Source organism: Epinephelus lanceolatus, chromosome 18, assembly GCF_041903045.1.
Source record: "Epinephelus lanceolatus isolate andai-2023 chromosome 18, ASM4190304v1, whole genome shotgun sequence".
Lineage (NCBI taxonomy): Eukaryota > Metazoa > Chordata > Actinopteri > Perciformes > Serranidae > Epinephelus > Epinephelus lanceolatus.
Genome location: NC_135751.1, coordinates 38088673 through 38103418, shown reverse-complemented (window position 1 = coordinate 38103418; position 14746 = coordinate 38088673). Strand labels below are relative to the sequence as shown.

The window sequence follows — 14746 nt, the reverse complement described above, 5'->3', positions numbered from 1 at the left end:
TAAGGGGGGTATTGGGACGGGCCCATACAATTAAGTATAAAGTGCAGCAAACACAAAATGTGATGTACTCATATGAAGACGCAGGGCGTCAGGAGGTTAAGAGGTCAATTCAGAACAAATTAATTCAGATACACCGTTTTCAAAGTAAAAATTAGTGGTGTTAAAATGTATTAAATATTCACTGGCTGTTAAAATTCAAATACTTCTGTCCCTTAACAGCTTCCATAGCTTCTGTGCAGGGGTCAATATCTATGCAGGCATTATGGGTATTAGAGTGAAGCAGGTTTGGTGTTGCAGCAGTATCAGGTTTTAAGGTATAAAAATTGATACCATGTTCATTTGCTTACCTACAGTAGTGGGAAAAAATGCAACCAGTCGAAAAATCTCACCTATATTTGTTTTTTTTTAAAGGGAGACTTGTTAACACTTTCATAACAAAATTGTCATAGTAATAAAGCATGTTATCATTCCTTTAAGTGTTACAACTAATAATTGTGCAGTACCATATACCAGCATACCGTGAAACAGCAATACTTTGAGACAGTTACCATACCATGAAAATGTCATATACTATGCACATCTACATTTTGTCAACAGGTAAGTGCAGGTACAAAGATAGCATTGGGTTCAGTGTTAAGTTTAATAATTTTTAGCATGAGAAATGTGGACATTCAGGCAGTTTGACTAATTTTAATGGAAAGTAAATGATTGATAGGTGAAATTTGATCAAATGTTTGACTTTAACCTCACAAATTAAAATTTAAGCCTATTTAATGACTTTAAAGGCCTATAATTTTATTTTAAAAATTGAACTTCATACATTTTAATGGCCTGCAGACACCATGTTTTTATCTGCAACACCATGCCACTGTGCTTCCATTTGCTAATTAGCACTAAACACAAAGTCTAGTACCATTTATGACATTTTGTGATGTGTGAAATAGTTTCCAAAACTCCAACAATGACACTAGCAGACACACCAAGCATCAGTAATTTCATTATCTAGTGTGCTCATGACACTTAACATAAAAACTGGCACATTCACCACCAGGACTCCACTTGGTGACTTCATTTATTGGAGGCATTCAATTGGAAATTCAAAGAAAGAGCTGCCATGTGAGCCAAAATGTACGGAACTGTCACTACATGACTTTTTAAAGACCATCTGTTACAGTGGGGGGAAAAACAAGAGACACAAATCTTCCTATACAAACTAGTCCGAACATTAAAAAAGGGCTAAAAATCACTTGAACATGTTCCTCAGAACTACTTTTCCTATACGTTTCCCTGAAGCTCTGCTGGAGATTGACATTAATGCGAATGGAGTAGAGACATGATGAGCCTCTCAAGAGACCACGACAGTAAAAATGGCATTTTATAAAAAGTTTTAATTTCATTAAGCAAAAAAAAAAAAAAAAAAAAAGACAGTAAAAGACAAATTAAAATCAACCATACCCCCCGCCCCCAAAAAACTGACAATAAAAATAAATGTTTGGTGAACACAGGGAACGAGCAGAGCTTTCAAACCAACAGTGAAATACGTCTACGTCCAAATACAAGACACGAGATCCATGAAGAGGAGGCTGCTGCTCGGCCGGAGGACTCATCTGGACTGCTCGACTGCAAAGGGACAGAGGGAGGAGAGACATGAGCATGTGGAGGTTCAGCGTGATTAGCAACAGCTGAGCATACCAACTTTTCAGCAACAGGTTAAACATGTAAAGGCAGTTTCCATTTGATGGGAGTTACATGGCAGCAACAACTGCTGCCTCGAGCTGCCAAGAGGACTCTAAAAGTTTATTACAGCAGCTGATTATGTGAGGGGCAATCTTCAGATGACAAGATCTCACTGGATTAAACAGCCAGCGAAACAGAACATCGACCATTAGCAGTGTTGCTTTCATAGTAAACTCATTAATCCAAAAATTACAATCATTCCAACAGACTGCACTAAGAACATCAAGCATCACAGGCATTCGGAAGTGGAGAGGCTTACTGTAAGAGGAGATCTCAATCTCATCTGGCAGCTCGGCCACGTTAACCTCAAAGCGGTCCTGCACGTCGTTCAGAGTCTTGGCGTCTGTCTCGTCTGACACGAAGGTTATAGCCAGGCCTTTGGTCCCAAACCTACCAGCACGGGCGACCTGACGGAAGCAGAGGAGGCCTGAATGAGTTTAATCCCAAACACATGATGCACCAAAAAATGTAATACTTCACACAATGAGGGACTAATGACGGACTTGCGGTGCGGTCACACATGAGCGAAATTAACACAGGCATATACTGGCTTCCTGTTCACTTCCATCCAACGGGAAACAAGGGGCAAATAAAAGTAAATTTGCATGTCCGCATCGAGTGAGTTCAACATGGGTGAACTTTAACAGGCAAAGTTGAAGCATCAACAACTGCAAAGTCGCATGTGTGGAGGAGACACTGTTGGTGAAGACTCTGTCATCCAGGTCATGGTAATCCTAAGTGCTGTATCATGTGCAACTGGACTCGCTTTAGTTTCTTGAAGTTTCACCTCTTGTCCAAGACTCTTCTTCAGTCTTGAAATTAAGAACTGAAGTCCAGCTGCCTACGATACAACACTGAGGAGGAGACACTGATTTATGCTGAGTTTAACCACCCGATATTGTTTGTTAGTGGCCATAAAAACACAACCTGCCAACATGAGAGATACTGCCTGGCTGACAGTAAGTTGGAAGACTAGCAGGGATCATAAAAAAGTAGCAATAACTTTATATTTAGCTGTAACTTTTAGTAGGCTAGCTGACGCTAGCTGGCAAGCTAGCTTCCTGCGTCATCACACTCGCAGTGCTCACATGCAACATGAAGATAACTTCATCAAGGAATAGTCACGCGCCTGCAATCGTGAATGTGTCACCGTGCCCTCACACCAAATGACCTTTTGCTAGAATAGCATAACAGTTTTACCTCAGTAAGTGAGCACTCCTGTGATCAACAGCTTGGTGTAAGGTGGTTATAAAACTCAGAACAGATTTAAGTCTTTTTTTTTCGTCCAAAGTTTCGATAAAATCAAACATGTTTAACATGGTTGTATGTTTCTAGTCTTGGCTCAAGTAAATAGTAGGCCTTGGGGATTTGTCAAATTTAATTTTTGATTACGTTCTTGGCTTCCAACGGTCATGAAACAAGATAATCAAGATTACTGCGCCACATTACATTTCACAATATGCTCTCATTTTGTCTTGTGTTATGAATACAGTGCACAACTTTCCTGTACAGCGGTGCGCTTAGTGTTTACTTCTTGAAAGCAACTAGCAACAAATTGGATTATTCAGACGACCAGGGAAAAAGCATGAAATCAATTTGAATACATTAGATGGTCTATTTGAGTCCCCTTTTTTTTGAGACCATGCTAGGTAGCGTGTGAAATAGAGTATGGTGAATGTGCTATGAAAGGTAGTATTGGCACGGTCACTACCTGGAGCTCGCATGAACAGAGCCTGGGTTTATTGAAGGTGGCAGTGTTGTTTGGGCTGAGAAAGCCTATGAGTTTATCTTCTCTATCTCCTTTAACTTTAGCTTATATTGGAGTTATGATATGTAGCATGTGAAATGGGGTATGGGGAATGTGCTAGAAAGGTAGTATCGGCACAGTCACTACCTGGAGCTAGCATGAACGGAGCCTGGGTTTGTTGAAGGTGGCAGTGCTGCTTGGGCTGAGAAAGCCTATGAGTTTATCTTCTCTATCTCCTTTAACTTTAGCTTATATTGGAGTTATGATATGTAGCTTGTGAAATAGATTATGGTGAATGTGCTAGGAAAGGTAATATCGGCACGGTCACTACGGGAGCTTGCATCAATGGAGCCTGGGTTTGTTGAAGGTGGCAGTGCTGTTTGGGCTGAGAAAGCCATGTGTAAGTAAGGTAAAGGAGGTTGTTGGGTTGGTGCGGGGAGCAGTGAGACCTGGCATTAGGGGAGTGTCTCTGGGACGCCAGAGATCACTGTCTAGCCTCCTGGAGGTGTCGTGGGACCAACTAGACGAAACACTGGTGAAAGGAGGTTCCCACCTCATGACCCCAAAGACATGTTAGTTATCACTGCTCACTGGTCTGTATAGTTAAGCCTTGCCAGAATAGCTTATCATAGGGCTTAGGAGGTTATTCACTGAGCGCTGATCCTTTCTCTAGAGCACAAACTTCTTGTGTTTATTTGAACATCATGATCAGTGATCACAGTCCAAGGCTGTTCTGCCAACAGTGCGGGGTCTCCCTCTGCTCTTTTGCACCATGCTTATATTTCTTATAAATTTCTTATACATATTTCATTTCTCTACATTGTTTTTCAGTTAAATTATACTCAACGTTTAAAAAAAATCCAGTTTTTAAAGTTTTAAATGTTCAGTCAGTGCACAATGTTTCCTAAGTTGAGGAGTATTCGTGTTCAATAATCGTGATCTCAACATTGCCCAACGTAATTACAATTTCGGTCTTAATTGTAGGGATGCACCGAAATGAAAATTTGTGGCCAAAGCCGAATATTATTAAACGCTTGGCCGAATACCATTTAGTTTTTCATTAGTTTTTGCAGATGAACCCCCTCCAGATTAGTGTTGTCACGGTACCAAAATTGGATCCCACTGTACGATACCAATGAAAATATCATGGTTCTGAGTAGTATCAGGATACCACAGCAAAAATGAGGCAGATGTGCCTTTTGTCATTTATAAAAAGATAAATCACTTTTCTATAATACATCAATGATATTTCAATGAAATAAATTACTTTTTGACTTATTCATACTTCAAAAACAGCATCAATAAGTGATTAACATAGGTGGGATCAAAATAAAATAAATAAAATAAAAATCAACCAGCCACCCTCCTCCCCTGACAGTTCCTTGATAAGTAATGAACAGTCCCTAAAGTGCGGTGAGGTTTGTGGGCTGTTACTGCCAGAAAGAGAGAAATGTGAAAGGCTCGTTTCTCCTCTGACATGTCACATACCTGTGTGCTGCCACGGCTCGGCTGTTCAGGTACTTCTGGGCAGTCATGACACCAAGAAGAGGATATTATTGGAGCCGACTTCTCCGTCGCCCGGTAAGCCGATGGCCACCGTATTTGACAGGAATACATTACTGTCTGTGACCCCCGTTCAACCCACAACCGATGGGATTCACCTTTTGTTTCTGCTGCTGGTTGAAATCTGTAGGCTGCTCACACAGCGTGCTGAATGATTTAAGCCTATTTTGCTCGCTCAAAGCTATTTTTAGTCGCAAATGTGAGTGCCGTGATGGACGGATCGCCACACTACTGACATTTTATTCCGCCCGTCACGGCACGCCGTTTGATTGCGTTATCAAAACACGCCGCTATTATTCGGCCTTGCTTTTAACTTATTCCACCGAATACCGAATGTGTGTTTTTTTGCAATATTCGGCTGAATATATTCGGTTACCGAATATTCGGTGCATCCCTACTTAATTGAGCAGCTAAAGCTAAAAGTGATGTTTGAAGACATGAACATTATCAACAACCAATGGCTGTGCTCTCTCCAGCACCAAAGAGGAAGCAGTAAACTGGGTAGACAGAAAACTCTGTTGAGGTGCAAGAACATGAACAAGTCTTGGTTCTCTTCTAATTTGGAAAAGGAGGAGAAGCTGATGGAGTTGTGATGTGACCAAGAGACTCAGTGTTTAACTTGTCACGTGTCTGATCCACCATCCAGCACTTATTTTAGTGAGAAATCTTAATATCTGGATCTTTCAACCTCTAATTCCAATGGTCTCCTTCCACTAAAACATTGCAGCTATCCAAAGGAGGCTCGTTAAGACTTCAAAATCCAAAAGGTTAAGTTTGTTCGCAAATACAGTTTCTTTATGGAACCAACAGGAATACTGTCGACGTGTTCATAGTTCTTAAAGTGAGTTTGGCGTATGGGGCAGGATGAGACATAATCTCAAAAGGAATTTAGTTGTAGTCTTACAAATAGTTGCTCTGTAAGATCCCATGTCTTTGCAAAATCTTTCTGTGTGTGATTAAAACCTCACATTTATTTAAAAAGGACAAAGTCTGACACCTTCTCACATCTACAAAGTCTTTTCAAAGTCTTCTAGTGTTCGGTAGAAGTAACAGAATCATGCAGGTTATGGCGTGCCTCTTAAAAACAAACTTCTCTAAACCAACTTCCCAGAACACCGAGAAGCTACACCGAACAAACATTAAGGGGAAAAAACAGGTGCAGCTCTTTCCCCTCTGCAGTTCTCACCCTGTGCAAATAGGTGTCAGAATCTTCTGGCATGTCGTAGTTGAAGACGATATTGACTCGCTCGATGTCCATCCCACGGCCAAAGAGGTTTGTAGCCACCAGGATCCGCCTCTGGAAGTCCTTGAATTGCTGATAGCGAGACAGCCTGCGGAGTAAGACGGGGGTGGAGGGGAATTATCAACACAGCTGCTGCAGACATTACTGGACTGTATCCCCCTTTGAAGGCAATGATGTGTTGAGTTAACTGATGAGGCCTCATGCTCCATAAACATACTTAACATTCAGAGCTCAATGGAGCATATGTTTATGAGAGGAGGTATGTAAGAGGAGGATGTGTGTCTCACCTCTCCTCCTGAGCCATTCCCCTGTGGATGGCGATGGCAGGGAAATTCTGTTCCACCAGGAGCTGAGCCAGAGCGATGCAGCGCTGCACTGACTTGACGAAGATCACCACCTAGAGGAGAAGCAAAGGCACTGAATTATAGCTGCTGAGGTGGAAACATGAAACACTAGTTTGACTTCTGAGGGGTTTCCTTCAGATCTTCAATTAGGAAACTTAAAATTACAGTGACCATTATTGCAGCGACTGAGTAGCTTTAAAGTAATGGTCAAGATAATTCGGGAAATGCACTTATTAACTTTCTGGCAAGATGGGAAGCTTGATTCAAGGTTCATGCCTACGTTCAATGTGAGGCTACAGGCAGCAGCCAGCTCAAGAATCAACCCACCAGCACATCTAAAAGATCACTAATTCACATGATGTAGGGCTACATGATTACGGCCAAAATGATTAACACAATTATTTTGATCCATGATAACGTTTAGTTGATTTTAGGGAAAAAATATTTTCTTTGCACTTTTGCATTTAATAATCTGCTCACACTCATGTTGTGCTACATTCCTGCTAATGTACAAATCTTTGCATTAAAACAAGACTGGTCTAGTTCACACTGCATCTCATACATGCAAATTATGAACAAAACTGTACCCAAAATGTGGGCTAATTAAAATTAGCTATGCCTTTACAGAATGTAATCAAATGAAAGGCCAATGGAGTGCGACTGCATTGGTTATTTCAGTGCGAAAACAAGTCCCATGCACTCTCTACTCTCTCCTAAATCCAGAGCACTTCCAAACAGTGGATGATGATGGCTCATGAGCAGATGATGCAACATTCAGAAGACTGAGCACAACAAATTTACACACATATTTAACAACAACATATTTAAAATGGTCATCTATTGTGGCAAGAAAATTGTGATGAATACGTGATTAATTGTGCAGCCCTCATGTTGTTTCTCATTTATTTCATTTGTACAAAAACTATAAGAACAAAAATTTAATGGGGCGTATGTGCAGGACTACTTTTTGGTTGTGACCACTGTATTCACAAAGCTTCCAACAAAAAGTTGATTCTTTTTTAGAGAAATTCCTCTTACAATTTAGACTTGATCCTGGTAAAGATAGAAGTTATTCAAGACGCATCTTAGCACTTATAGGAGCAGTGTACAGGATTTAGGGACATGAATCTGGATATATAACTATGTTTTCATTGGTTTATAATCACCTGAAAATAACATTTTTTTTTCCTAGTTAAGAATTAGCCATTTATAACCACATCCGATACGGTTGCTCTTCCATAGAGTCTATGATGTTGTTCCTACATTAGCTCAGAACAGACAACCCAAACCCTGATTCGAGATGGGGCCATTCACGTTTTCCTAACTTTAGTTTCAGTCTTCTTGCTATCTGCAACCTCACTGTTAGATGCCACTCCAATTCTACGCACTGGACCTTAAAGAGAGCTCCTAAGGTGAAAGATTTAATGAAGTGAAAGTGATTACAACACTGAGAGAACCAGCAACTGGAACACTGCAGCAGTGATGGGTGTCTCTCACCCCTCCATTGGCAGTGATCACACAAACACTTACAGCATTTTAACTGTCTCATATTGTGATGCTAATTACTTTATTTCCATTGGGCCACACCTTGCTGGCTCACAAAAGCACAATTACACCTTTTAAAAGAATGCATCACACATTGTAAAGGAGTCGACCACGCCTCCTCACTAAAGGTCAAAGTTTCTGTTTCTTCCTTGATCAGAGTTGCTGAGAATTTACTTAATCACTCCTAAGCTAGGACTCCCTGCATGACAGTTTTTATCAGTATGGTAGAGTGATGGAGGCATTGACCTGGTGACGTTGTGGTTATGTGACATGCACTTTAACCTTTGGGCTACCAAGGTGCTACACATTTGTTTTTGAGCTAAACTAAAGAAAAAGAGCTAATCAGTTCTCTTCAGGAGGTGCTGCTGGTTGGATTGTTGAACTTATTTTACAGATTTCTTGTAAAGCAACTTTTCCAGTTCTGTAATCCCACATTACAACTGTGGAAAAAGCTTACAGGGTGACAATAAGTAATAGAAAGACTAATTTTTTTTCTTACATATTTGCTCCTATATTTGACAATTCTTAAAACTAGCAAACACTCAGGTAATACAACATGCTAATGGCTATAGGGACGGTCATGCAATATCTCCATCACTTTACCTGGTTGAACTCCAACACGTCGAGCAGGTCGAAGAGCTTGCGGTTCTTCTCGCTGTCCTTCAGCTTGCAGTAGTACTGTTGCAGGCCGTGGAGTGTCAGTTTGGTCTCGTCGTCCACAAATACCTCCATGGGCTGTCCCGGAGGAGGTGACAGAGATTTAAACTTGATGAGTTACAGTAGCAACATGTGAAAAACATCTAAAATTCAAATGTGCAGCAGCTACAATGCTCAAGCAGTTTGTGTTCAGAAAACTTCATCGATCACTTACATCCTGCATGAATTTGCGGCAGACCGGTCGGATCTCCTTGCTCAGTGTGGCGCTGAACATCATGACCTGCTTCTCGTGGGGTGTGATCTTGAAGATGTCCTGTACGTCACGCCTCATGTCTGTCACACAAAGAGAGGTCAGAGTCGTACAGATTAATACAGACTGATGGAATCAATAAGAACTGATCATGTCAGCCAATATTCAGACAACAGAACGCACCTAGCTGCTCCAACATTTTGTCGCACTCATCCAGAACAAAGTGCTTGACGTTCTTCAGGGTGAGGGTCTTGCTCCGGGTTAGAGCGAGGATGCGGCCCGGCGTTCCGACCACGATGTGAGGGCAGTTCTTCTTCAAGACGTCCTCGTCCTTCTTGATGGCCATGCCGCCAAAGAATACTGCAGCCTTTACCGTGGGCATGTACTTGGAGAAACGCTCATACTCTTTACTGATCTGGAAGGCCAGCTCTCGCGTGTGGCACATGACTAATACAGACACCTGAGGAGCAGACAAACAGAAAACACTGATTCAGACACTGTACATCCTAAAAATTAGATGCTCTCCATAATGCAGGCCTCAGGTTTTAAAGTAAGTCACTGAACAATTTAATGAGCAAACAAATGCCTGTTTCTGACAGTAAGCCAATTTCGTAAAGTCACTTTTTGTTCACCCAGTCCATGAAAATGTCGTCTTTATTTGCAATTACTCACAATTATTTATTAGATTAATCGATCTGTTGTTTTCTTGATGTCAATCATTTTTTTGTGCATTAAATATCAGAAAATTGTTAAATTAAAAAAAAATACCATCTGTGTTTTCCTGGTACTATGGATGGGCAAATGTAGCCTTATGAAGCTTTGGGACTTTCTATTTGTGCCAAAAAAAAAAAAAAAACACTTGAAGCTTCAAGTGCAGCAAACGGTGGCATCTAGTGGTTTACAAAACTTACAGCAACCCTCCCACATGGGGCGAAGTGCCACAACACCTCTATGTTTTAAATAGTTTTTCCTTTTGTTTCATGTGCATGCAATTAAAGTTTAACACGTCTGTGTGCTATTATTAAATCTGTGATGCTTTTGTTCTGATGTGCTGCCTCAAATGTAGCTGATATTGTCAGATAATAATCCTTTCTCTAACCAGTTGCATTAGAAATTTACCCAACTGGTCTAATTTCCAATAAAGACAATAATGCTTCTTCAGAGCTCAGCACAAAATAGCTTTACTGTGACACAAAAACTGAGCTGGTCCCAGGAGCAGACGGAGCTGTCTCAATATTACATTCACCTTTCTGCTGCTCACGTTCCACTCCTGCTGCGGGTCTAATTGACAGAGCCCTTGTATTGTTTGCCCTACTCTGGCCACAAACTCAGAACACATTCCATGTGCCAACCTGCTCCTGATACCATTGTGTCTCATCCTCTGAACATCATGACATCACCACACCACAGATGGCAGATACACACATCAATCTGAAACAAATGCCAAATGCATACAATAGATTATGGCCAAAATGATAACCACAATTAATTTGATCAACATTGAGAACACAGTTATTGTTTTAAAAAGGAAAAAACATTTCTACTGCAGTTTCACACCTAAAATAACCAGAGCACTGCTTTCACTTCCATGTTGATGCATCAAGATAAGACTGGTCCTTAGTCACAGCACATCTCCTAGAAGCAAAATATCAATATTGTACTAAGCCCTTTACCCACGATTAAATCAAGCGAGCACTGCTTTCACTTTCATCTTGTGCTACATGCCTGCTAATTCAAATTTTTGCATCAAATGAAGACTTAGAATAACGTTCTTCTTCATCTGAATTCAGAGCTTCTCCTATATAAACATATCCACTACTGTACTGTTTATTTACAACAGTCACAGTACGTACTGCTGCAGTGTTGCTGTCAAGGATGTCTGAGTTGACGCTGGACAAGGACCAGGAGTCAGTGTTAACGATGTTATTCTCCTTGACCTTCATGCATTCATCATACTGCCGACTGCAGAGATTTTTCAGGTGGTTAAACAAGCGGCGTTGCTTTGCAGTGCAGACACAAGTCCAATACACTTTTTGCATATGATTTGTCGGCTCCTAAAACCGCAATACTTTCTAAACAACGCTTGATGAACAGATGACAGCCCATCAGCAGTTGCAACGTTTCAGTTAAGCCTTTCATCAGGTGCCTCTGCAGGGTGCCACGTAGCTCTTCAAAAGTGGAGGATGGCTGTTAGGAAGCACTTGATTTGATATGCAGCTGTGTTTACTACAAGCGGAGCATGCGTGTTAATATTGGAGTCCATTGTGTTCATGTAATTGGGGAAAGCAAAAAATGTAATTGTGATTTATATTTAATTACTTGTGCAGCCCTAGCTCACTTTTAGGATAACAAAAATATACAACACAATCTATTGAAAAGGTAAGCTTCCAAAGCAAAACAACCTTCAGAGTTTTGGTATCAGTTGCACATCTCTACCTGAAGCCCAAGTTGCTGTTTTCAAACGGTATGTTTAATCCAGTCCAAAAATCCAAAGCTATTCCGTTTATTGTCATGCATGATAGTATTTTAACATTCAAGAAGCATGAAACTTGCGAACGTCGGCTCTTTTGTTTATATAATAACTGGAATGATTCATCGATAACCAAATAGTTGGTTAATCATTGCAGCACAGACCAAGTGTGTTGAACATGCGCACTCACCTGCCCATCAACAGGTTCAATCTGCTGCAGTGTGGCCAACACAAACACAGCTGTCTTGCCCATTCCAGACTTGGCTTGGCACAAGATGTCCATGCCCAGAATAGCTTGTGGGATGCATTCATGCTGCACTAAAGGAAAAGCATAAAAAGAAGATTTAAGCCAGTGTGTACACATTTCATTAGAACAGCCAGTATTTCAAGTTGTTGTACAGTGTGTCCAGACATGCAGGAACCCTGCTAGTATCCTTACATGGGACACACAAATATATACAGATCCTGTAAGTTGTGTACAGGAAAAAACTTTCTAATGAAACTCCTTCACATCTACACACCCTCCTGTTTCTTAAATCCTCTTCTGCAATCCAATTCCCATCACCATCTGCCCACTTTTCTACCATGGGTTCTAGATGTTCTGCTTCCCACCTTAGGAACTCTCCCCCACATGACATTCACACTATTGACTCCCTTTCCACCTTCAAATACCGTCTGAAAACACACCTTTTCAAGCTGGTATATTTGGTCTGATTTAATGTTGACACACACTCAGTACGTTTACATGCACAGTTAAGCTGAGCTACTATTATAGTTCAACTAGGCCAGTTAATGGGACTACTGTCCTTGTCCCCGTATACACACACAGGAGGGGACTTACTCAAGTATGTCTGACTCCACTACAACAGATGGCAGTATGTCACCTTTCAGCTTGTTTGTATTGGACCTTTTGCCGGTTGACCCTTTTACGGCACAGACCAAACAATCAAGTGTCGTCCAGCTGTTCCGCCACTATTTCCTCCTCCTAAAATATTTAACTCCTTCAGCTGATCATCTGTCAGCTCGTCCATCCAAAAAGACACAGTTCTGTGTGCAGATTTTGCCGTGTTTATTACCAGCATCTTCTTCTGTTACTCATTTAATGCTATTTAACTTCCAGGTCAAGGCCTTGGGTGTAAACTGTGGAGCACGCCCAGAGCACCTAGGCCATTTTGGGGCTGGTTGACTGTATACATGCAGGAGCAATTCACCTCCCAATCGAGTTTATCTGGGTGTGTTAGTCTGACTTTAAGAAAATGAATAAGATTTCAGTTGGACTTTGTGTGGTGTTTACATGTATTTTAAAAGTCTGGTTTTAGTCGGACTGGCACAAATCTATTTTCTCTAATGTGATGCAAACATACTGACAGGGACTGAGTTGTTTGATTTTATGATCTATGGATACACTGCTGCTTATTATGACTGTGTCTTGTACAGTGTCCTTGATTGCTCTGAAAGGTGCCTATAAGTAAAATGCATTTAAAAGTAACTAACAATACCCCACTTGAACAAACGTGTTCGTCATATTTACTGGTTGGTACACACAGCCACTGAAGACAACCAAATGTCCCTCACCTTCAGATGGATGCTCAAAACCACAGTCGATGATGGCGCGAAGCAGCTCTGGCTTGAGCAGAAAGTCCCTAAAACCAGAGCTGTGGATGGAAACGTAGGACCCCTTCACCTCCTTCTTCCCTGCGGGCGCTGCGCTCTCAGGGGCTCCCTGAGGCTCCTCATCCTCTTCGTAGTCGAGCAGCTCGTTCTCAACATCGTTCTCTGCCATCGTGTCGGTCTAGAACAACATAAACAGAGAAAGAAAGTTACTATTCAATCATCGTCTACAATTGCTGGGCTCACACCCCCTTGCTGGGTTGACATGTGAGGCTGTTCACAGAGCCCAGCTGTTGTTGCCAATCTTTGTGCCAGGTATCACCAGATACATTTACATAACGTGTGAGCAAAGGTGTGTTTGTCTCCACGGATTTATTGCAAGATGATGATGAACAACGTGAACGCTTCACTGAGCATTACTGTGTGTACTCCGCACACCCATTGTAAGATATGAGGCCAGTGAGTGAGCTATCCGAGCTAACTTAATATGTGAATAACTGAGAGGGAAGTATTAAACTAGATATACACGAAAATCTGCCCTCTGGTATGCACATACAATATCTAATTAAACTCTGATCGAGCTTAGCTTTGGAGTTTCGCCAGCGCTGTCGCATTAGCAAACCGGTTAGCTTCTGAGCCAGTCACAATACTGGAATGCTATTGTGTTGCATAACTGTTGCTAACGTGGCAAGCTAACTTACTATACGGCCAAAACCCTTTTGCTAACTACCCAGCTGAACTACAGAAATACAGAGATAAAGTTTAAGTTATAATAAAGAAGACATTATCGTTGATATGAAAAGGCTACGCACTTACTGACTATGAACGAATGTGCGGAACAGCGGTGCGTCAAGCTAACCGACGCTACCGCTACGCTACAAAATGCTAGCTAGCTCAGTTAGCATCCTAAAGCAAACAATAAGGGAAGCTATTTCATTCAAGAGTAGCCGCTTCGTGACTTAAGCCATGTAAAGTAATTTTCGACTTCCTGGACGACAGGTGAATGTTTTGAAAACATTCTAGTTGCAACAATAAAATCGTATTCTTACCTTTACGGTGTTAGCTGCGCGTCCACCTACAGATCAGAACCGCATGGGGAGGAGGCCTCTGTTGGGTTATACGACTAACAGGAAGTCCCGCCTCCGCCGGAGAGCGTCGACATGATTGGTGAATTTAGAAGACCATCGGCAAAAGCATCCAGCGATTGGATGAAAAGTGTGCCGCAGTCCACCGCAGTTTAAAAAAGCGGGATACAGCAGTGCTAGGCTGTGGATGGAAGCCGACGAGGGTCATGGAGTTAAATAAATAATTGCGCACAATAAAATAAATGCATCACTATAATGCATAATATATACAAGTATATAATTGGAACCATTGAGCTTGAACAAAAGCATAATTACATTTGAGGCTTTCTCTTCAGCTCTGAAGGGCAAACTTTTTCAATTTTTTTAATATGTGGGACCAGTGCTTGGACTACATGCCCAAAAATGTCCATGATGAGGAATAATTTAGCCTGAAAAGAGTACCTAACAGCAAACTATACTAAACTATACTAATTAAGGGAACAAAATCAATCATA

At 41.3% G+C, this 14746-nt stretch overlaps 1 protein-coding gene across 1 annotated transcript; it reads right to left on the bottom strand.

The window, feature by feature from the left end:
* Window positions 1-1054: 1054 nt before the first annotated feature.
* Window positions 1055-14336, bottom strand: ddx39ab (DEAD (Asp-Glu-Ala-Asp) box polypeptide 39Ab). The gene is made up of 10 exons (XM_033645791.2): window positions 14217-14336; window positions 13132-13348; window positions 11747-11874; window positions 9270-9546; window positions 9051-9169; window positions 8783-8914; window positions 6578-6687; window positions 6234-6378; window positions 1997-2144; window positions 1055-1620 (listed from the first exon to the last, which is right to left on the bottom strand). Exons 2-10 carry the CDS (start codon window positions 13337-13339, stop codon window positions 1604-1606), a joined length of 1284 nt encoding a protein of 427 aa, XP_033501682.1. The 5' UTR covers window positions 13340-13348; window positions 14217-14336; the 3' UTR covers window positions 1055-1603.
* Between the last annotated feature and the right edge of the window lie 410 nt (window positions 14337-14746).

Bases quoted from the DNA above. Each gene is read 5' to 3' on its own strand.
- ddx39ab (XM_033645791.2), bottom strand. From the start codon at position 13,339: ATGGCAGAGAACGATGTTGAGAACGAGCTGCTCGACTACGAAGAGGAT. The intron at 11,875-13,131 runs GTGAGGGACATT...CTTTTCCTTTAG, and splicing joins TTTTGAGCATCCATCTGAAG to TGCAGCATGAATGCATCCCA. The intron at 6,379-6,577 runs GTGAGACACACA...CTTACTCCGCAG, and splicing joins GGAATGGCTCAGGAGGAGAG to GCTGTCTCGCTATCAGCAAT.